Source organism: Hydra vulgaris, chromosome 09 (assembly GCF_038396675.1).
Source record: "Hydra vulgaris chromosome 09, alternate assembly HydraT2T_AEP".
Taxonomy (NCBI): domain Eukaryota; kingdom Metazoa; phylum Cnidaria; class Hydrozoa; order Anthoathecata; family Hydridae; genus Hydra; species Hydra vulgaris.
Window position 1 is genome coordinate 10,880,001 of NC_088928.1, and position 21,713 is coordinate 10,901,713.

At 29.1% G+C, this 21,713-nt stretch overlaps 1 protein-coding gene across 1 annotated transcript in view; it reads left to right on the forward strand.

Annotated features, from left to right (window-relative positions):
* LOC100214361 (protein sel-1 homolog 1) overlaps positions 1–11,916 on the forward strand; it is a 48,469-nt gene extending 36,553 nt beyond the window's left edge. Inside the window, exons 17-21 of the mRNA XM_065804707.1 lie at position 1; positions 1,886–1,960; positions 7,636–7,808; positions 7,892–8,014; positions 11,661–11,916. The exon at position 1 is cut by the window's left edge and continues 165 nt beyond it. Coding sequence (XP_065660779.1) covers position 1; positions 1,886–1,960; positions 7,636–7,808; positions 7,892–8,014; positions 11,661–11,822 — 534 coding nt within the window. The 3' untranslated portion in view covers positions 11,823–11,916. The remainder of the gene's footprint in view (positions 2–1,885; positions 1,961–7,635; positions 7,809–7,891; positions 8,015–11,660) is intronic.
* The last annotated feature ends 9,797 nt before the right edge of the window (positions 11,917–21,713 follow it).

Here is a 21,713-nt window from a genome sequence, read left to right on the forward strand (position 1 = left end):
GGTTTCTATAGAATCTTTTTAATTGTTTAGTTTTTTGTTCATATATTATTATGTATTACACAAATTGGTATTTAATTATTTTGTATTACTACTTTGATTATAATTAGTCAAAGAATTGAAACACTACACCCTACACTTTACAAACTATATGCTCTACACTTTTTTTTCTCATGACTTTTTCATATTTTTTTTAAAAATACAAAGCACAAGTGTCAACACCAAAACCACCAACAAATTGACCACAACACCAACAAATTGACCACAACACCAACAAATTGACCACAACACTAACAAATTGACCATTATCTGTTCCATATATTTTCAATATTTTATCATTTACATATTTTTGTTATTTTTGATGAACTTTTTCACCTATCTAATCTTACCTCTCTTTGCAAAAATTAAATTTGTTTTTCTGAACCTTTGGAAATGTTAAATAGGGATGTTGGAAGAAATTTCTTGGAGAAGTTATGAAATTTCTGCTCAAATTTCTATATAGAGACTTATCAAAATTTTACTACTTAAAGTTCAAATTATCTTGCAAAGTAGAAAAGTTGCGAAGTAGCAATTTATAAAAATGCAATGCTTCTATGCAATCCAATTCCTGCAAAAAAATAAGAATTGAAAAAAAAAAGTTGTCTAAAAAAAAAATGAGTTGAAAAAGAAAGAGTTGTCTAAAATCTGAGTACAAAAGCATGCAATTATTTAGTATGTAAATCATTGAAAATATTGTAAACATTTCATCAAATTATCAATTTTGAATAATTCTAGTTAGGTTTAACTAAAATCTTTGTTTATTTTCTTTTCAATTTTCACTTTTTTTCAATATATATGAAATGAGTTTTGGTGATAAAATACAGTCATCAGAGTGTTGAAAACTTGTGGAAGTCATTAGAAAAACCAAGGAAAACAGAGAACCAAGGAGTTATAAAATAGTTAAAAAAATAATTGTTTTACAAATCAGTCTTTGCTTGACAGTTAAAAACATTGACAGTTACTTTAAAAATTAACCTCTGTCATCTAAAATTACATTAAGAGGAGATTTTTTTATATTGTATTTAAAGTTTAATGTTACAAACAATAATAAATACTAAAAATTTGTAAAAAAATAAGAAATAAGTAACAAAATTTTAATATATACTATAAATGCTACATCTAAAGTTTAAAATGGTTAACAGGTTACCAATTGGTATCAGCAATCACCTGACTAAGGAAATGTTCAACTAAGTATTCAAATAAAGTGGGGCTTAAGTATACCGGCCTCCACTAGAACAAGTCGTGAGCTTAGAGCAAAAAGCAGAAAATAGTATCAAATAATCTAAATCAAATTTTAAAAATGGTGAACAGTAAAGTACAATAAGAATTTTTTAAGTTTTATAAAGATAATTTAACTAAGTTTAATGAAGAAAACTTAAAAAGAAAGTTTCTTATGTAAAATGAAATTTTAAAGATTTCCTTTAAAATTTCATTTTACATAATTAAACATTTTTAATAAAAATACTTTAATGAGTTTTAATTGAATATATATATTAAGTTTTTTATATTTTAAGTATTTGTTTCATGATGATATGTTTTTAGTTTTAAATATTGTTTGACAATTTTTTACTTTGTATTCAAAAAATAAATCTAATGAGCAAATTGTAAATCAACTTTTATGTGGCCATGGTTAAAAAATTTCTAGTTATATGTTATGTAAAGAAACATAATTACTACATAATAATGCCAATTACTTCTTCTTAGATAACAACTCAAATCAATTGAGCATAGAGCAACTTCTGCATAGAGTAATGGAAAACAATATTTAGATACCAAATAGTTATATAAATATTTGTAAATAAATAAAGGGTATAGAGAACTTTATTTAAAATCTGTTTGTTTTTTTTAGATAATATTGAAATGTTTGATAAAAATCAAACATATGTTCGAGCACTTTTACAATGGTCTCGTGCAGCACAACAAGGTATTGGTTTATTTCGAAAGTGTTGATTGTACAAAAGTAATAATGTCATAAAAATGGCAGTAAATACATTTAAAACACAAATGAGAACTAATAAAATCAAAAACAATAACAGTGCGTTATTCCATATGAAATCACCTAGTTTTTCGAAAGTGCCCCAGGGTACCACCTCCAATTTACTTCAAACTTTGACCACCCACAGATTTGTGGAAAAAACACAATCCTGAAAATTTCAGCTTGATTGACCAAACCGTTCAAAAGTTATAATTGAATCAATATAGACCAAAATTGGCAAAATTTGAGTATCTAAAGCTTACAATAGATTTTTTATGGTAATAGTTTTTCACCCAAATTATCTATTTTTGCAGGTGATTTTGACTGGTTTTAAACAATTTTTAAGTTTTTGTACCTCAAAGTTGCTAATTAACGCAATACTTTTGTGTACTTAGAGTAACCACTTTCGGAAAAAATTAAAATTATGTGTTGAAAGTTATTTTAGCACTTGCAGCAGCTTGTTAAAATATCACTTTTTAAAAAAAATACAATAAATTACATTCACTTTGTATGCATAGAAAGTAACGTAGACAGTTATAATAAATTATGAAACTTTTGACTGCCAAGGTTCCATATATAGACAATCACCATATACTATATCTTGTGACATTATTGTAGCTCTATGACTTAAGTGAATAATTTTAATTTATGCCTGAATGAATATAATCAGTTTTCTCTAAATAACATTATCAGTGTCTTAACTTAATTTATTTGATATGATTTTATAATATGTATTTGTTTAATTTTATGCATTTATATATTTAATTACAATGATATAATTTTCACATGGTTATAATTTGAGTGTAAAATACTTCAATTGCTTCAAGAGTCAATTAAAAGTATCAAGAGTATTAAAATCTAAATCTGCATTTTCTGGAATTTAAATCTGCACAGTATTTTCTGGATTTTATTATTTTAGTTTTAAATATTGCAAGAACCAAAAACTAAAAAGTTTTGTGTATGCAGAAATAGTTATATGTAGAAATAGTTTATTGGTTGCATTTTAGACAGTTTTAATCACACTTGTACTTGAGATTTCATTTTTACTGATTTTATTACTAAAAAATATAAAAAAAGTTTTTTTTTAGATTATGTTACATGATCAACCCTCAATTTTAATATTTTTAGATTAGTAAAAAATGTCAGAGAAATATTGTGTGGAAAGAGTATTAAATGAAGATTGTGATAAAATGTCATATTGTAGAATGGTAGGAAGAATAAGACTAAAAGATACTGATATTGAAGTTTTAATTCAAAGGATAGGATACACTTTCGAACCAAATGAGGAGATATGTTTCTAGATATGAAGCACTTCAAAAATACTATTGTGATTCATTCAAAGTCCACAAGAAAAAAATTATCAAGGGATTGTGTAACATATCAATAGCAAATCAACTTAGGATCAAACCTGGTTAAAAAGTTTGAACTAACTTTATGAATGAATTCAAACTTGAAAAAATTACAGAAGTTAGTCAAGATAAAGCTGCTCAAGAAGATTTTAGTTGTTCAGACCTTGATTAGACAGTTCTTAATAAGAGTGTGTCTTTATTAGAAATATCTCCATTAAAAAATGCAAGTAGGTGCGACAAATTAGGATATGGAACAAATATGACAAACCTAGTAGCGTCAGCATCGGATATAGACCCAAAAGATATGGAATCAGAAAAAGAGCAAAAATGTATAAACTGTAATGATTTAGACAAACTGTTAGATGCAATAAAAAATAAAATGAAAATAAGTTTGAAGGAAGAAAAAGTTTAACTACTAACACTAGCTTCTGATATTTGGTCAATTGAAAAAACTTGCAAAACATTTTCAGTTTCAGAACATCTCGCTAAAAAAGCTCGAAAGTTAAAAAATGAAAAAGGAATACTTGCTAAACCTAAGGCTAAAATAGGACAGCCATTGGAAGATATTATTAAACAAAAAGTTATTGAAATTTATGAATCTGAAGAGTTTACAAGACAATGTCCAGGGAAAAACGACTTTGTTTCTGTACATATAAATAATGTAAAAGTTCATAAACAAAAACGTTTAATATTAGTTTGATTAAAAGAACTTTATCTTGAGTTTAAAAAGCTACTATTACCTTACTATATAATGCTACTCCTATGTAATAGGGTAGTTATACCATACAAACAAAGTTGGATTCAGCAAGTTCTGTGAACTAAGGCCAAACTGGTGCATCACAGTTGACAGTAGTGGAAGTCACTCAGTTTGCGTATGCTCTTATCATCAAAATGCTAAGTTGATGTGCACAGCTTTACCTAAGGGCCATTTAATATATTACAAAGATTTGATGAAAGTATGTGTTTGTAATATAGATAGTCAAAGCTGCAAGTTTTATCTATGTTCTAACTGCTCCAGTAAAGTAAATTTGAAGACTTACTTGGAAAATGTGTTTGAAAATAATGATTTTGATTTTGACGATCAGATCACATACAAACAATGGATGTCAACTGACCGAATTGCACCGGTCACAGTCTAAACGAGCATTATTGAGTTTATTGAAACTTTAAGTGAAACTTTGTATGACCTTTGTCATCACCATTTTATAAAAGAAGCACAATCCTCCTACTTATCAGAAGCAAAAAAAATATTAGGTCAACACACTTGCCTTATTCTTATGGATTTTGCAGAGAACTATATTTTTCTTGTGCAAGATGCTGTACAAGGATTTTACTGGCAAGCCGATCAAGCTACCTTGCATCCATTTGCTATTTATTACAAAGATGAAAAAAAATCAACTCAAATGTGAATGCTATTGTACAATTTCTGACCATCTTTGCTATGACCAAACAACAGTTCATTGCTTTCTCACAAAGTTACTCCCAATGATTAAAATTAAACTACCCACAATCATTAAAGTAAAATACTTCAGTGATGGTGCTGTGTCACAGTACAAAAATTACAAATATCTGTTAAACTTAATGTACCATCTTGAAGATCACAATATAAATGCTGAGCATCACTTCTTTGCTACATCCCATGGCAAAAGTCCATGTGATGGAATAGGAGGAACTATACAAGCAGCAAATGCAAAGCAGATTCTTACGCCAAATGAACTATTTACATGAGCTGAAAAAAACATTAAAGGTGTTAACATATTTTACATTTCAAGTGATGAAATCAATAACCATGAAACTTATTTTAACCTAAATGAAATAATATGAATAGATGAGCACAGTCCCAGGCACAAGAAACTATCGCAGTTTTGTACCAGGTGGAGGCAAATTATTTTTACGGAGAATCTCTAGCGATACTGTCTTTGATACCCATTTACTGAATAATATTAACTTGGCAAAAAAAGATTCTTCAAACTTTCAACCTGATAAATACATTGCATGTTTTTACAATGATGAATGGTACATAGGACTTGTGTTTTAGATTTGTAATGAAAACCAAGATATTAATGTATAATTTATGCATAGAAACAAATTAAATTTAAAATGGACTAATGATGCACAATCAAGTCAGTGTTGGGTTCCATTTGACAAAGTATTATGTCAAATATGTGCTTCATCCATTAAGGGTAGAAGTGCTTGTGACTTCAAACTTGCTAATTATAATTGTGACAGTATTATCAGTTATGTAAATCAGAGATAAAGAAATTAGTGTACTTGTGTTTCATTTGTATATACACTTCTTCTTCCAGCATTTTTATTTTTTGGTTTTATTTTTTGAAATGTAATATAACTTGTGCTATTAGGTATCCTTTTAAACTAAAAACTGTCTACGCTACTTTCTATGCCTACTAAGTGAATGTAATTTATTGTATTTTTTTTAAAAAGTGATATTTTAACAGGCTGCTGCAAGTGCTAAAATAACTTTTAACACATAATTTTAATTTTTTCCGCATATGGTTACTCTAAATACACAAAAGTAACAAAAAATTGGCACAGCTTGTCTGTTGGAATTGAACTGTACCACATTAAAGTTTCCAAAATTTTGTCTAATACTGTTTTAATTAGCAAGTTAGAGGTACAAGTACTCAGAAATTGTTTAAAATCAGTCAAAAACATCTGCAAAATTGGATTATTTGGGTGAAATACTATTAACGTACAAAATTTAGGGTGATCACCTTTTTTATTTACAAAAGTTATGCTCTGTCAATAATCAAAAAAATCTACTGTAAGCTCCAGGCACTTAAATTTTTCTGATTGTTGTCAATATTAGTTCAATCATAACTTTAGAACAGTTTGGTTAATCAAGCTGAAATTTTGAGGTTTGTATTTTTTTCATAAATACTGTGGGTGGTCAAAATTTGACGCAAATTTGAGGTGGTACCCTGGGGACCATTACCCTTGGGATGACTTGATAGGGAATGACCCCAGTAGAAGATAAATAAAATACCATATTATATTAATGTCAAATAATTAATCAATACTGTGATAAAATCACAGTAGTATAAGTAAATAAAAGCAATAAATAAAAGTAATAAATAAAAGTAATTATAAATACCAAGCAATATATATATAAATATAAATATCAATATCTTAAAGCAATATATCTATACAGGTGTACTGTCAATATATCTATACAGGTGTACTGTCAATATATCTATACAGGTGTACTGTCAAAAAGTAAAATTAAATAGTCAAAAAAGTAAATTTAAATATGTTTTGAAAACGTTACTTTTTTAAAACATTTTTAAGTTTACATTTAAAAAGTATTAGTAAATAATTGCAAAGTAATTGAACAAAAAAAAATTTTATAAAAATATCTCAATTTTTGTTACTTTTCTTACTTTTAAACCAGACTTTCTATTTAAAAAATCTTAATAAGTTCTTAATAAGTTAATAAATCAATCAAGTTAATAGTTTAATAATTTTTAAATTGCATACAATCATGCACACGCACGCACGCACACACACAATCACACATTTAATTAAAACTAATATATAATAGAATTGAAAAATAAAAAAAATCAGTTAAAAATAATATATCATGTTGATTTATGCTAAAAAAAAAATGAAATGAAATAATTATTTTTTTTTATATCAAAATTAATGAATAATTTAAAACTGAAAAAAAGAAGGAAGGAAGAATATTGTCCTTCTAAAATCATTTACAATATATATTACAAAATGTTACAATCACTCAAAATAGAATTGTTAAATTTAATTAATCATAATTAAGTTGAGTTTAGAAAGTAAAAAATGTGCATTTTTTATATCCATGTGCTTAGTATAACTCTTCCCCTTTCCTCCCTTCCCCTCTCCTATGTTAAAATATAGTAATACAATACACAAGTAATTTAATAATAAAAAATGAAAAAAATCAAAATATATAAAAATTCTAGTAGAAGTTGTTGTTCCATCAGTAAGCAAGATATAAAAGTTAGAAGATTTTTTCTAATTTTAGATATTTAACTAACATACTATATATTCTTTTAGTAAGAAATATATTCTTAGTAAAAGTGTTTGAGTATTTTTTCCTAATAGTCATTTAACATTCATTTAACTCTATTACACCAAATCACAAAACAAGGCCACTGCACCAAGATATAAGTTGAGTGCCACTTGCTTATGAAGTCGATTAACAAAGTCAAATTTACAGGTCACTCCAACTAGCCACACTGTCACAAATTATATATGATTTTAGTTTCTTTTGTTATATTAAAGGATATGCTGTAGCAAGAGTCAAAGTTGGTGACTATCATTATTATGGCCTGGGTACAAAAGTTGACTATGAGGCTGCTGCCCAACATTACAAGTTGGCTAGCGACCAACAAAACAATCCCCAGGCTATGTTCAATCTTGGTTATATGCATGAACAAGGTTTAGGACTTAAGCAGGTAAATTAGATAGCAACTTATTTTTTGATTTAAAAAAAATATAAAATAATATCGTTATTTAATTATGTGCTACTTTAATTTAGGATATGCACTTAGCAAAGCGATTTTATGACATGGCAGCACTCGCTAGTCCGGATGCACAGATTCCTGTCTATTTAGCTTTGTGTAAATTGACTGTAATATTCACATGGGAAAATATTCAACTTGTAAGTTATTTTATTCTTTTTCTAAAAAAGTTAATTTTTCAAGTTAAATATCATTGCAAAATTTGCAAAAAGCGATATATCATTGCAAAAAGTTATTACCACATTTCTCAAAAAATGTGATTTTGGCATTTCAATATATTTGAACTGTAATTTACGATATGTATCCTTGTAAATCAAACTGTATTTTTTCATCACATGACACAAAACTCACAAATTAATTGATGGTAGTCAAGACATATCTCAATGTTTGATTAAATTTAGATTAATTAAAAATTTAAATTTTAATTAAATAAGTGTAAAAATAGTTGTGTTGGTTGAACTTTAAATTTCTGTAATTGTGAGTTAGCAGTCATAACATCAGTTTAGATTTTTGCCTCTCATGAAAACCTCAATTTTTTGAAATATGTGGTAATGAGTTTTCACCAACAATATATATATATAAATTTTTTTACAAAGTTTAAAAGGATTAATGTTGACTAAAAAAAGTTACAGTAATTTTATTGTAAATAGTTCGTACATTTGAATGTGACAAATATACTATGTAGTTCTTAACTAAATACTTAAACAAATATATATATGTATATATATATATATATATATATATATATATATATATATATATATATATATATATATTATATGTATATATATATATACATATATATATACATATATATATATACATATATATATATATATATATATATATATATATATATATATATATATATATATATATATATATATATATATATATATATATATATATAGTATATATATATATATATATATACATGTATATATATAGCGATATGAATAAGTTTTTGGACTGGAGTTAATTTAAAGTTGTCTCTGCAAAGAAATTTACAAGGAGGTTCATAATAGTCTCATTTTGAAGTCCTGCTTAATATGTATTTAAAAATAATCAAAAAAAAATAATTAATTAATAATCCAGATAAACAAAAAAAAAGAAATCCGCAACAATTTTATAGCTCTCAGGTATGCAAAAATAACTGTTTACAATTGAATTAAGTCTATTGAAACTAATGGATCATTGAAAAAAAAAATATCCTGTGGTAGACCTGTTATAATTGCATCAAAAGCCAACATTCGATATATTAAAAAAAAGTTTGATCATTGTTCTTGCTGTTCCAGAAATTGCATTGCCAGAAACCTAAAATGTCATCAAAGTTATGTTTCAAATATTTTAAATAAAAAAACTTACATCAGGTATCGTAATAAAAGTAAAAGAACACTTCTAACTGAAAATCAGAAGAAACCGAGGCCAAAATATCGAAAAATATTAGAAGAATATAAAAGTATATATTTTCTTTTAGATGATGAATCATTCTTTACTTTAACTCATTCGTTGCAGCCTGGCAACTCTGGTTTTTATTTAAGCAATATTTTTTTGACTCCTTCTCATAGTTTGATTTTAAAGCCAAATATGAAAAAAAGTTTCTGGTTTGGTTTTTTTTTGAAATTTGAAAAAAGTTTATGAAGCAAGTTTATGGACAGCATAGAATTTATAGAAATCTAGAATAATCTACTGTCTTGACAAAATGGATCCTGCGTTTTTGTACTATATTATTTTCTTTGTACTTTTTTTTTTTTTTCAAGTTTTGTGTTTTAAATAAAAAATTTTCTTACTAAAGTAAGGCTTTTATTCCAGTTCAAAAACTTATTCATAATATGTTTAATATATCCTCCAAAATACTAGCAACCAAATATAATAAAAATTTTTTCTACTTTGATTACAAATTCCAGCAATTTTTGTTAAATTATGTTTTATATGAAAAAAAGTGGTTAATATTATATACAAGAAAAAAGATTTGTACATAATAAGACTACTTGAAAATGAATGTGTTTTTTTGCTTCTATTGGTATTTTAATGCAAAAAATGTTTCCAACACATAAGCAACTTTTTTATTACTACTCTAAAAAACTCACAAAAAATCATCCGCACAAGAATTCCTTTGTGTTGAATTAATTTTCAACGGAATTGTAGTGCTGTAATTATTAATACTTATCCAATGAGAATCGACTAATTGTTACTTTTTGTCCAGAGAGGAAAATGAAGTGTTGCAACCATTACAATATTAATTTGAGATTGCAGAAAACAAGTATAATTTAGCTTTTCGAGAACGTATTGTAAAGGATTATAAGAAAGAAGTTAAACAAAAAGAAATTGCGACAAAATACTCCATTAACAATTCAATTGTATGTTGAATAGTCAAATAATTTATTAAAGGTAGTCCTTTTGAAAAAGAACAACAAGACGGAAGACCACACAAAACATGTTGTTTCTCCAACAGAAAAATTATTCATCATGTTAAAAAGAATCCTTTCGACAGGGCTAATGATATCATTTGATTAATGATTCGTCAAAAAACTGAATCTTTTCGTGTCTCAAAATACAGTTTGTAGATGGTTATAACTTTCAGGACTTTTGAGCTTTAGAGCAGCAAAAAAATCTTTCATTTCTCAGAAGAATCAAAAAGCTAGAATTGAATTTGCAAATACTCATAGAGACTGAACTATAAATGATTGGAATAGAGTATTGTGGAGCAATGAATCAAAGTACAATTTGAATGGTCTTGATGGCAGTTTAAAGCAACTTAAGCCTAAAGGTAAATGCTTAGATCCTAAATACGCAAGAGGAACAATCGAGCATGGTGGTGGAAAAGGTGAAATGGTTTAGGGTTGTTTTTCTGGTTTCAGTGGAGTCAGATCTATTTACAGAATAAATGGCATTAGGGATCAATATATTTATCGTGATATTCTCAAGAAAAAAGTTGCTAATGTTTTGGAAGACTACATTTTTGCAATAAAATACCAATTTAAACAAAAAAATACATTTATTAATTTTCAAGTAGTCTTATTATGTACAAATCTTTTTTCTTATATATAATAATAATAATTTTTTTTATTTAAATCGTATTTTTAATAAAAAAATTTGCTGTAATTAGTAATCAAAGTAGAAAAACTGTTTATTTTTTTTGTTGCTAATGTTTTGGAGGACAGTGTGTGTGTGTGTGTGTGTGTGTGTGTGTGTGTGTGTGTGTGTGTGTGTGTGTGTGTGTGTGTGTGTATATAATATATATATAATATATATATATATATATATATATATGTATATGTATATGTATATGCATTTATGTATGTAAATTTTATGAACATGTGTTGTTACACCTATATAGTTTGATGATCCCTAATAGGGTGTCTCAGAAAAAAAAGAGTCTCAATACCACACCTTAAAAATATCTAGTCTCTAAGGCATTGTTATGCTGAAGGTGTTTTTAGAAAAAAGTCTCATAAATTGCAATGAGATTGCGAAATATTTTTATATTTTATGATTGATTATTTTGTAAAATATTGCCTTTAAATAATCAAGTTAAATTTGTCACTAATTCTGACAAAATGGTTACTGAATTACTGTAATTTTGATATTTTTAAAACACCTTCAGCAAAATAATGTCTAAGAGACCAGATATTTTTCTGGTGTTCTACTGAGACCCAATAAATAGGATTGCCATAATGCACATATTTGTTGGGACACTATAATCCTTAGGTGCATAGCATAATTCTCGGTAAAAAAAAATGTTTTTAAAATTTTTTTTCACTTATTAATTTTTTGTAACTTTAGAAATATAATATGTTGAAGGGAGTGGATTTTACTGCAGAATTTAATCGAATTTTAGTGGCTACTGTTCAAATGCTTGGTTCAGACTGGGACGTATATCTTATAACTATTTTAGTTGGTCTGCTTGCTGCAATTGTTTTATTTCGACGTGCTTATTTCCATTAAATTGTTATTAACATAACTTATACAAAATTATTTATACACAATGGTGTTTGTATCATCTATAAAAATATAAGACCATTAATAAATTTTCTTATAATAAGTTATTTTTTTGGTCATAAAGAATGACTTGAACTTAAGGCGCAGTCGTCGCTTGTATTTAAATAGTATACAATTTAGTGCAATATATACAAAAAATACTCAACTAGATAACATCGACATTACAGTCTATCGAATTCTTAGTCCGGGCCATAGGTGATTTTTTTTTAAATGTTAATTACCTCCCGAAAGGACCACTACAGTCAAGAAGGCTACTTTATTGTGATTACAACCCTCTCTCAACTCTTTAACTCCGAAACACGAACCTTGAAAAACGAGGTCATTGCACGGAGAAACAAGCTGATTTGGCAAGCTCATTACTATTCAAATCCTCAGTGTAAGACTTACTAACGATTACCAGCCACTTGGTCAAAAGGTATATTGGTGGTTCCCGGATGAACATGCCTGCGTTGGTATCTTTCTAAAGGTTTAGTACTATTATCCGTAACAGTTAACTTTTACACAAATTAGCACTTTAATCCCTATAAAATAATTTAATTTACTCTAACAAATTGGGGAATAAAAAGACTTTTTTTGTTTGTTTTGCTGACACAAAAAAAAGTGCTTTAATTTATCTACCGAATCTATAAAATATTTTAAGTTGCTCACTGAAAGTACAAAAAGGTCTCAATTTGCCGACTGATGGTATAAAAATCATTGATTAAGGGCTGTCGCCCCCATTAGCGCCGACTTTGTAGGGATGACAGATATTAGTATTGATAGCAGGAAGTTAGCACTTTTTCTAACCTTTGCTTAGAAAACGAATTCTATTAGGCAGCATGACATAGAATAGATTGCACTGAGTTATTGGTATCCCAATGTAAAGTTGTTTAATGAATCCGAGATATCTCTAAGACACTAAACTGTTACATGACTTTTTAAACATTTAATAGTAAATTTCACATATTATCTAGCTACTAAAACAAACAAACTTTAAATTTACAAGTTTCAGACGTAAAAAAGTAATATTCTTAAGTTTCAACAAATAGAATACTTATCTCGTTTGTTAACGGGCAAATTTTGTTGTCGTTAACGGGAAAAACTTGTTGCCAAGCAGTATTATGTAATATAAATTTTATTTCATTTTTTTTTAGTCTTCAATATTAAGTGCAAGTATAAGATCGTATAGAATGTTTTGTCTGGCTTAACCTTTGTAGTTGTAGATACAATACATAAAACTATAACACAAAAAAGTAATGATTAAAATCTTATCTTATTCATAAAACATATCTTTATTCAAAAAAAAAGTGTATATATTTATATCTTTAATTCATAAAATATATATGTATCTTTATCATGCGTTTTAAGCATCTTAACGTTATACCTTGACAACACACTTGCTGTGCCTGTTGTAAATCAATTTTATTTAATATTCAACAATACGCTAATTACGAACAGAAATATTTTATGGATTTTTTGCTAGTGCCTTTAAACATCTCTAGCAAATGTATTTAACTAGCTATTATTTAAAGCTGCTTCTTTACTTTTCTTGATGTTGATTGATGTTAGTCTTAATTAATCCTCAAAAACTTGTTATAGCTGAAAAAAATAACCCTGAAAAGTTCGTTATAGCTGAAAAAAATAACCCTTTTTTACGTTTAGAAAAAAAAGGGTTACTAAGGTAAAAAAGGGCGTGAGTATTGTTAAATGGCTTTCTACACAAGCAATTGTGTGCAGTTTCAAACATAAAATCTATGTGTTTAAAATTAAAATTTGCATTGGTGCCGAACTGAACCGAAGTGACATTTCAAAAGCAGAAAGCAGATGATGGTATAGATGGTAGATGCACAATTATCTACAATATCTAAAAGCCCAATCAGACATTTGTCCATTTTAAGTTTCATAAAATGAATGCCATTTATTTCTATATATAAATATATACATATATATATATATATATATATATATATATATATATATATATATATATATATATATATATATATATATATATATATATATATATATATATATATATATATAATATATGTGTGTGTATATGTGTGTGTGTGTATGTATATATATATATATATATATATATATATATATATATATATATATATATATATATATATATATATATATATATATATATATATATATATATTATATATATGAATATATAATTACATATGTATATATTAGGATGCTGACTTTTTGGTATCTCTAGTTTCCTGTATAAAAAATCTTGCATATTGGCTCCTTTATATCAGTGAATTTTTTTAGTTTAACTTTATAATATCTCTTTATAATTTCGTCCTAATCATTTGTGTTTTCACAAGACAAATAGCTACACAAATCCCAACAAATCAATCCGTGCGATCGACAATAACAACCTTGTGTTTCGCATTTTGACTTTTTACACGCACAGGAAAATAACTGTAAAACATCTTCTGGAGCAGATGGAATGAGTATCCATTCAACCTCAAGTTGATCGTCAATTTCTCGTCATCCATATCCATGGCGTTTTGAAATATCTGGATTTGCCTCTAGTGATCGTTTGACAATTGCTGTTACATACGAAACTCTCTTGTAATGACACATAGAAGCATCCCAAGTAGGTGGAAGCTTTTGGGGCTCCGGAGTTTCTTTCTTGGTAATAAACTTAAAGTATTTTCCTTCGTTTGTATTATTGCACTTTAACCCGTATAATTGACAATTTTTCTAGTTGGTCAAAATGGGCTACATTAAAGGTAAAAGAGTCCCCAAGTTTGGAAAAAACTGACTTGTACTCTTTAGTTTGAAGAACTTTGACTTAACAATCCCGTAAAATGCACTTGTGTTCCCGCTAAATGCATAAAGAGCAAAAAGAGCTTGGTGACAATTAGTACCTAACTGTGAGACAATAAGGTTTATATCAAGAATCCATCAATAGAAATGCCAATATCCACAAAAAAGTGTATTTCAAGTTGGTTAGCAATATCTGTGTCAACCGTGTAAATGCAAATGGTTTCGAAACCAATGGATGCAGCGTGCTTAGAGCACAAGAATACTTTTGTATCAGCCTCTTCTTGACTTGTGTGCGGTGACACAACTTCCTCGCTGGAAACCTTTACGTATAATATAGTTTTTAACATGTTTGCAGAACTTTCCGTTTCGCATTTTGTAAGCGATTTATAACTGTTCCTATCTTTAATAGTCTTTTTGCGATAGCAAATGCAACATTTTTTCTCAGCAATAATTTTTCCTGAAACGAAGGAATTATTTTAACTTTGAAGCAGTACATAAAACAATTAAAAATGCGAAAACTAAGGGTAATTTTCTTTGCTTTGCACTTCCCACCCAAGGGTTTTATAATTTACTTGATCTATCTCTTTTCCCAGCTGAGATTCTGAGCTCAGATGAAGATACATCATCTACGCCTACACTCTCGTTGACTTTTTCTGCTCTATTTTTCCGATGTTTTAGAATGTTTAATGTTTTTATATTCACATACTCATCATAACATTTTTGATGAAACAAGAGAGTTGTTGGGCACGTATCAGGTAGAATGTTTATGATTTTAAAGTCATTTCGAATTTAACTATAGTAAAAAAAAATATTATTATCAAATCGATGCTATTTTTTTTTCCGTACTATTGTTTTAGGCAGTATATAAAGAGATAAATTGAGTTGAACATTTAATTTGTGACTTACCAAGCATTCCTAAATTTTGCAAGCGCATTTTCAGTAAAATCACGCAGTTTCAGTGACGGATCCAGGGTTTTTTGGTATACGAGAAAGCTAACTTTCAGATATGGAGCAAACTCCAAACATTTGTATGTTTATACTTATGTCAAATAATAAGGCTTTGCAAATAATTGCAATGATTGGAAGCTGAGAACGAAAAAGCTCTTTAGCTTCATTACCCCCTAACCACCACCACTACCACCACTTCCCCAAACGTTAAACAATAAGTTGGTAAGTTGATTAAAAATTTTTTATACTTTTCTAAACTAGATTTATATTCATTGATAAATTTTAAGTTTTAAAGTATTATCTCTCAGCGTTTAAAAATTATGACAAAATAAAGTTTAAATCTCCCTCAATTTGAGGGGGTTACAAATTTTACATGGTCATAATTTTTGATCGCTGAGAGATAATACTATGAAACTTAAAATTTACTGATAAATATAAGTCTAGTTGAAAATAGTAAAAAAAATTATTTTGTCAGCTTGTTGTCCCTCGCGTTTGAATTTTTGTTGATGAGAATTTATCTTGGCTTCCTCAAATAAGATATATTCAATCTAAGATCATCAATATAATTGGTATGATGTATCGAGTTCGTTTGTATATCAATAAACAAAGTCTCAAACTAACATATTTTGGATTAATTCATTGCTTCATCACTTATGCAAATATATCATGGGTAAGTACTTAACCATCAAAACTTAAAAAAATTTATAGCTTACAAAAACATGCGAATCATTTACTCTAAAAATAAGCGTGATCACGCTAAACCTATAATGAATGATATGAAAATGATGGATATTTTTGAAATAAATGTCATTTAATTTTTATGTATCGATTTAAGAATAATCTTTCTCCTGATAAACCGTTGCAACAAGTTTGAAATAAATAGAAGTGAAAACTATTATCTAAGAGCAAATATAAGTAACACATAAAAACTGCCTCAAAACGTTAATAAATATACTGAATATAGCACTGCATATCGATGTCCAAATATATGGAATATCTATCAAAAAGGATTTAAATGTATGGCAAAGCCATTAAGTTCATTTAAGTTTCAAATCAAAAAAGAAATTTTTAAAGCTTGAGTAACTTTGAAGTTTGTTGATTCTATTTTTTAAGTTTTTTATCTTTATTTAGTTTACTGATCAGCGCAGTAGTTTTATAGCCATTAGGATTATTAATACAATATCTATATTCTATTGAAAGTATATATAGGGGCTCTATAAAAAGATTGCGATGGCGTATTGTCATCTTCATCTTCTTTAAGCTCTCTGTTTAATTCTTTATTTTATATAAATCATTGTTTTATTTTGATTCCTTAAACTTTGGTTTTGTGTTCTGAAGTTTAATATAGAAAAAAAAAAGAAAAAAATTTATTCATGGTTTTTTAGTAAACAAAAGTTAAGTATTTCCGTGCTTTTAAAGGAATATGTTTAAGTTAATAGCGCTTCTTGTTATTTTTTAATAATAGATGTCTTATTTTTATATCGTTTTATGTTATATTTTATATCGTATATACTTATGTATATATATATATATTTTTTTATTAAATGAGTATTTTAATAGGATATACATTTCAATTATAAACAATTGCTATTAGTATGTGTCCTGAATAAAATTTAAAATAATATAAAATTAAGAATTATATGTGATAAAAAGTATAATAAATAAATATATAACTGATTTTTATTCAATTGATAATATAAATATATAACTGAATTTAATGTTATCCTGCTACTGGTAACATGTTATCCTGCTACTGGTAACATGTAACCCAGTACAATCTGCTTCATGTCTTGCTGCCTTGTAGGATACACCTTTTTAGGCAACGGCTAGGAGATGCCAACTCCGACTTAAAACACCCCCTGCCTTGGGGCTCTTGGTTGAGTAAAGGCTACAGGTGGCGTCTCGATAAAAATACTCATCTTGAGCAGATGTTAAACGCATCTGGCTACTGTCTTGTAGAAGGCCTCTTAGGCAAAGACTTAAGGGGTAAACAGATTCCATCTGTTGACCAGTCTTGCACCCCTTCTTCATCTATTAGGCTGGCGCAGATGTATTTTTAATACATTGTTTCCAGTTTAGGATGTTGAATGCTAGATCTTCTTGAATCATTGCATTGGTTTTGCTTGTGTCTTTGAGTTTTACGGTTCTGAGGCCGGCTCATAGTCGGGTTTCCCGAACTTTGTGGTAGTTCTCAGAGAGGCTGATTACATTAACAGCTGAAAAATATCAAAGCGCCATGTTGCGCATGGATGGTGTCTTTGTTTGTAGTTTTGGTACACGTTGCCGAGGCCACATTTGGAGCCCTTTGTTACGGCTTAGATTTTATTAATAATAATGTGGCAATTGCTTGGGCTATTAAACAGTGTTCTGAGTACTATCTATGCTTTGAGTCAAGTTCTTCAACAAATTTAAAAATGAATAAAGTACCAAAAACTATAAAACACAAAAAACCATTATCATCTATAAACCTATCATTTACTAATATTTGTAACATATCTAAACCTATCATTCACTAATATTCGTGGTCTTCGAAGTAACTTTTCTTCGGTTGAGCCTTATCTCTTGCAAAGTTCACCAGACCTACTTGGTTTTTGTGAGACTAATTTGATATCACCTGTCTCATCTTGCAATCTTAGTGTTGATGGTTATCTTCCTTTAATTCGTAAAGACTCCAATAGTCACATGCTTGGCCTGGGCATTTACATCCGTAAGAATTTACCCATTTGTCGTGAAACCACATCCACAGACTACTCTTTTATGCGCTTTTGTTTAGCACCACCACCACCACTCTTTGTTCTATATTGCTCTCCTTTATCTCAAGACTGCACTCTTTTTGATGTTATTTCTGATCATATTGATCAAGCCCTCTCTCTTTATCCATCATCTAATATTGTTAATGCCAGTGACTTTAATGCTCATCACACTGAATGGCTTGGCTCTAGTGTCAGTGATTCTGCAGGCATTAAAGCCCACAACTTTTGCCTTTCTCAATCCCTAACTCAAATAATCAACTTTCCAACTTGCTTTCCAGACAATCCGAATATATACCTTCTCTACTCAACTTATGTCTCGTTTCTGATCCTAGTCAGTGCTCAGTTTCTCCACATTCACCCTTAGGTGCTTCTGATAACAGTTTGATCTCTCTAAAACTAATACATTATTATTTTTCATCACCTGAATCCTCCTGTTATCGTACCTCTCACAACTACCTTAAAGCTGAATGGGATTTTTTTCGTGGTTTTCATCGTGATGGCCCTTGGGTAGAAATCTTTCGCCTTCCAGTCGATAAATGTGTTTCTTACATAACTTCGTGGATTCAGGCTGGCATGGAATCTTTTGTTCCCTCTCGACGATTCCAGGTCAAGTCTCACTCTTCTCCATGGTTTTCCATATCTATTAGCAAAACAATTCTCCAGTAAACAGACGTCTGTTTACTATTGCAAGAAACCATTATAAAAAAGTTTTGTCTAACGCCAAAGCACGCTATTTTCAGGTCATGAAAGCTCGTATCTCATCTCAAAAATTAGGCTCTCGTGACTTCTGGAGAATTTTTAATAGTATTAATAATAAGGGCAAATCTTTAATTCCACCTCTCTTGTATGGTTCAGACTTTGTCACCTCACCTAAAGACAAAGCTAAATTATTTGCTAAGAGCTTTTTATCAATCTCATCTCTTAATTCCACCAGTTGCGTTCTACCTGATATTGCCAACAAACAGGTTGATCCATTGCTTGTAGGGTATGGAATTATTACCTTTTTTTATAATTACCGGTAACGGTAAAACTCCGGTTTTTGCCATTTTTATTACCGGTAAAACCGGTAATTTAAAGTTTTTTCAAAGGAATAAAAAAGGCTTGAAATGCAGCAAACCGACTTATAATTAACACAGATTTATATCACATAAAGTTAATCTCATATTAAGCTCAAAACAATACATCCACTTTCAGATATTACAGTTAAATATCACAAAAAAAGAGCTTAAACAGTTTAAATAAACTCAAATTCTATAGATTGACTGATATAACATTAAACACAGTTGTTCAATACAGAAATTACTGCTAATTGCTGAGCTTTTTTCAACAGAAAATAAGCTCGTAAAATGCATAAGGCATCAAGAGTATTATTATTCAAGCTTGATCTGAGTTTTGTAACAAAAAGACCACTGGCTGAGAAAGAACGTTCAGCTTCAACACTAGTTACTGGTATACCCATCAATTTTTAAGCATTTCTAAGTTGTTTGTGCGAGTTTTTGTCAGGTCAAAAACGGCCATTTCCTTCAACAGTGATTTGGAACTGGTGCCCACTCTCATCCTCTTTGAACTAGAGGGATACTTCAGAGCATCCTTAATAGACTGTTCCAATTGTTCTGCCAAGGAAGATTGTCCTTCATCAATATAAAGTATTTCTTGACATTCTTCTTCTGATTTATCTTCATCTTCGTAGCTCTCCTCAAACAGACGACAGAATAATTTGGCAGCAGTATTTGCAAGGGCATTTCGTTTCATTTGTGGAGTGTCAAAGACATCCGTACTTTGCCCTTGCTTGTCCAAGGCCTCTGAATCGTTTAAATAAATCAATAGATTTATTATATCAGGATTTCTTCTTTCCTTTATTCTTTTGACTAACATTTCTAATAACTCTTTGCTGAAAGTTGAATTCTGCATGCTCAATTTAAGGCAAATAAACTTCAGAATTTGATCACTTGAAATCAATGTTGCATCTCGTCTACATAAAGTTTCTGTTCCCACTTTTACTGGTTCTGGGGCTGCAATCAATTCTTCAAGTGTGTTAAATTCTTCATCGGAGAAGCTTATTTCACTAGAAATTTTGATCAAGGACATCTTGATAGGCTTCTTTAGCCTAACAAATCGAGACATCATGTCCACCAAACTGTTCCACCTAGTTTTTGAGTCAAGTATAAGTGATTATTCTTTTTTAAACTCAGCTAGAACGTGCTTTTGAAGAATATCATCGTTTTTGAAAGGGGACTTGCGAAACAGGCGTACACAACATCTTACTTTTGAAATAATGTGTCTCAGATCTTGACGGACTTCAGGGGGTTGATCATCTTCAATTACTACCTGAAAGTGTCAGTAATTAAGATGATTTTTTTAATAAAAATAATCTTATTTAGATGCCTTAAACTTTTGAATAATTATATATAATACTTACCTGTAATCCAACACCTTCTTCATCTTCGTAATCGCTGTCATCAGAGATGGAAATATCATCAAGTGCAAAATATTCTTCTTCATCGAGATCAGGAATGACTTCTTGGACCGGAATTGTTTTGTATAAAACATCACAGACTGCTAAGTGGATGCCATGTGCCAAGCACAATTGATGGGTTGGTAAAATAGCTTTTCCGAGTTTTTTCATTACAGCAGCTCCATTAGTTGTAGCTGCCACAATATCAGAGTCCAAACAAATTCCAAATTCTTTTAGCTTTTCTCTAACAATGGTCACAGCTTTATCCGCTGGCATTGAGCCAAAATTCCAATGCCAATTTATGACATGAACATTGATATTAATAAACCTTCTGTTACGAGATGATGTGTATTCTTCAAGAGTAATGCTAAAACAAATTTTGTCTTTCTTTATTTCTTCAAACTGCTTTTTATAAATGTCTTTAACCTCAAGACAGTGCTTCATAATAATTGCTTTGATCGATTTTGCATCGTTTGGCAAGTGGTATTATTGAGTTCCCAATGCCGCTCTTAAACGTTGACTTTTTGCCAGTACTCGAATTGGTAATCCATCAATGGCGACTAACTCGGACAAGACAACTGCCACGGAATCTTTTTGGGTCACGAAGAAGTGATCAATTTTTCCAACTTTTTGTTCAACTTTGGCTGATACTTGTTTCATAGCATCGGCCTCGATATGATGCATTAGTTTGAGATGAGATCTCATACCACTGGTAGATCCACCTTTGCACTTGATTTCTTTGCTACAAGTTTTGCACTTCGCCAGCTGCAGATCCTTGCTGTGTAAGAAGTGCTTCCATACCTCGGAATTATTGTTTCCTGCAACGAAGGTCATCTTCGTGTTTAATGCTTTTTCATCAAAGAACTGCTTTCTCTCACTGTGTTGCGTCTTTTAGGAGTTGCCAAATTAAAA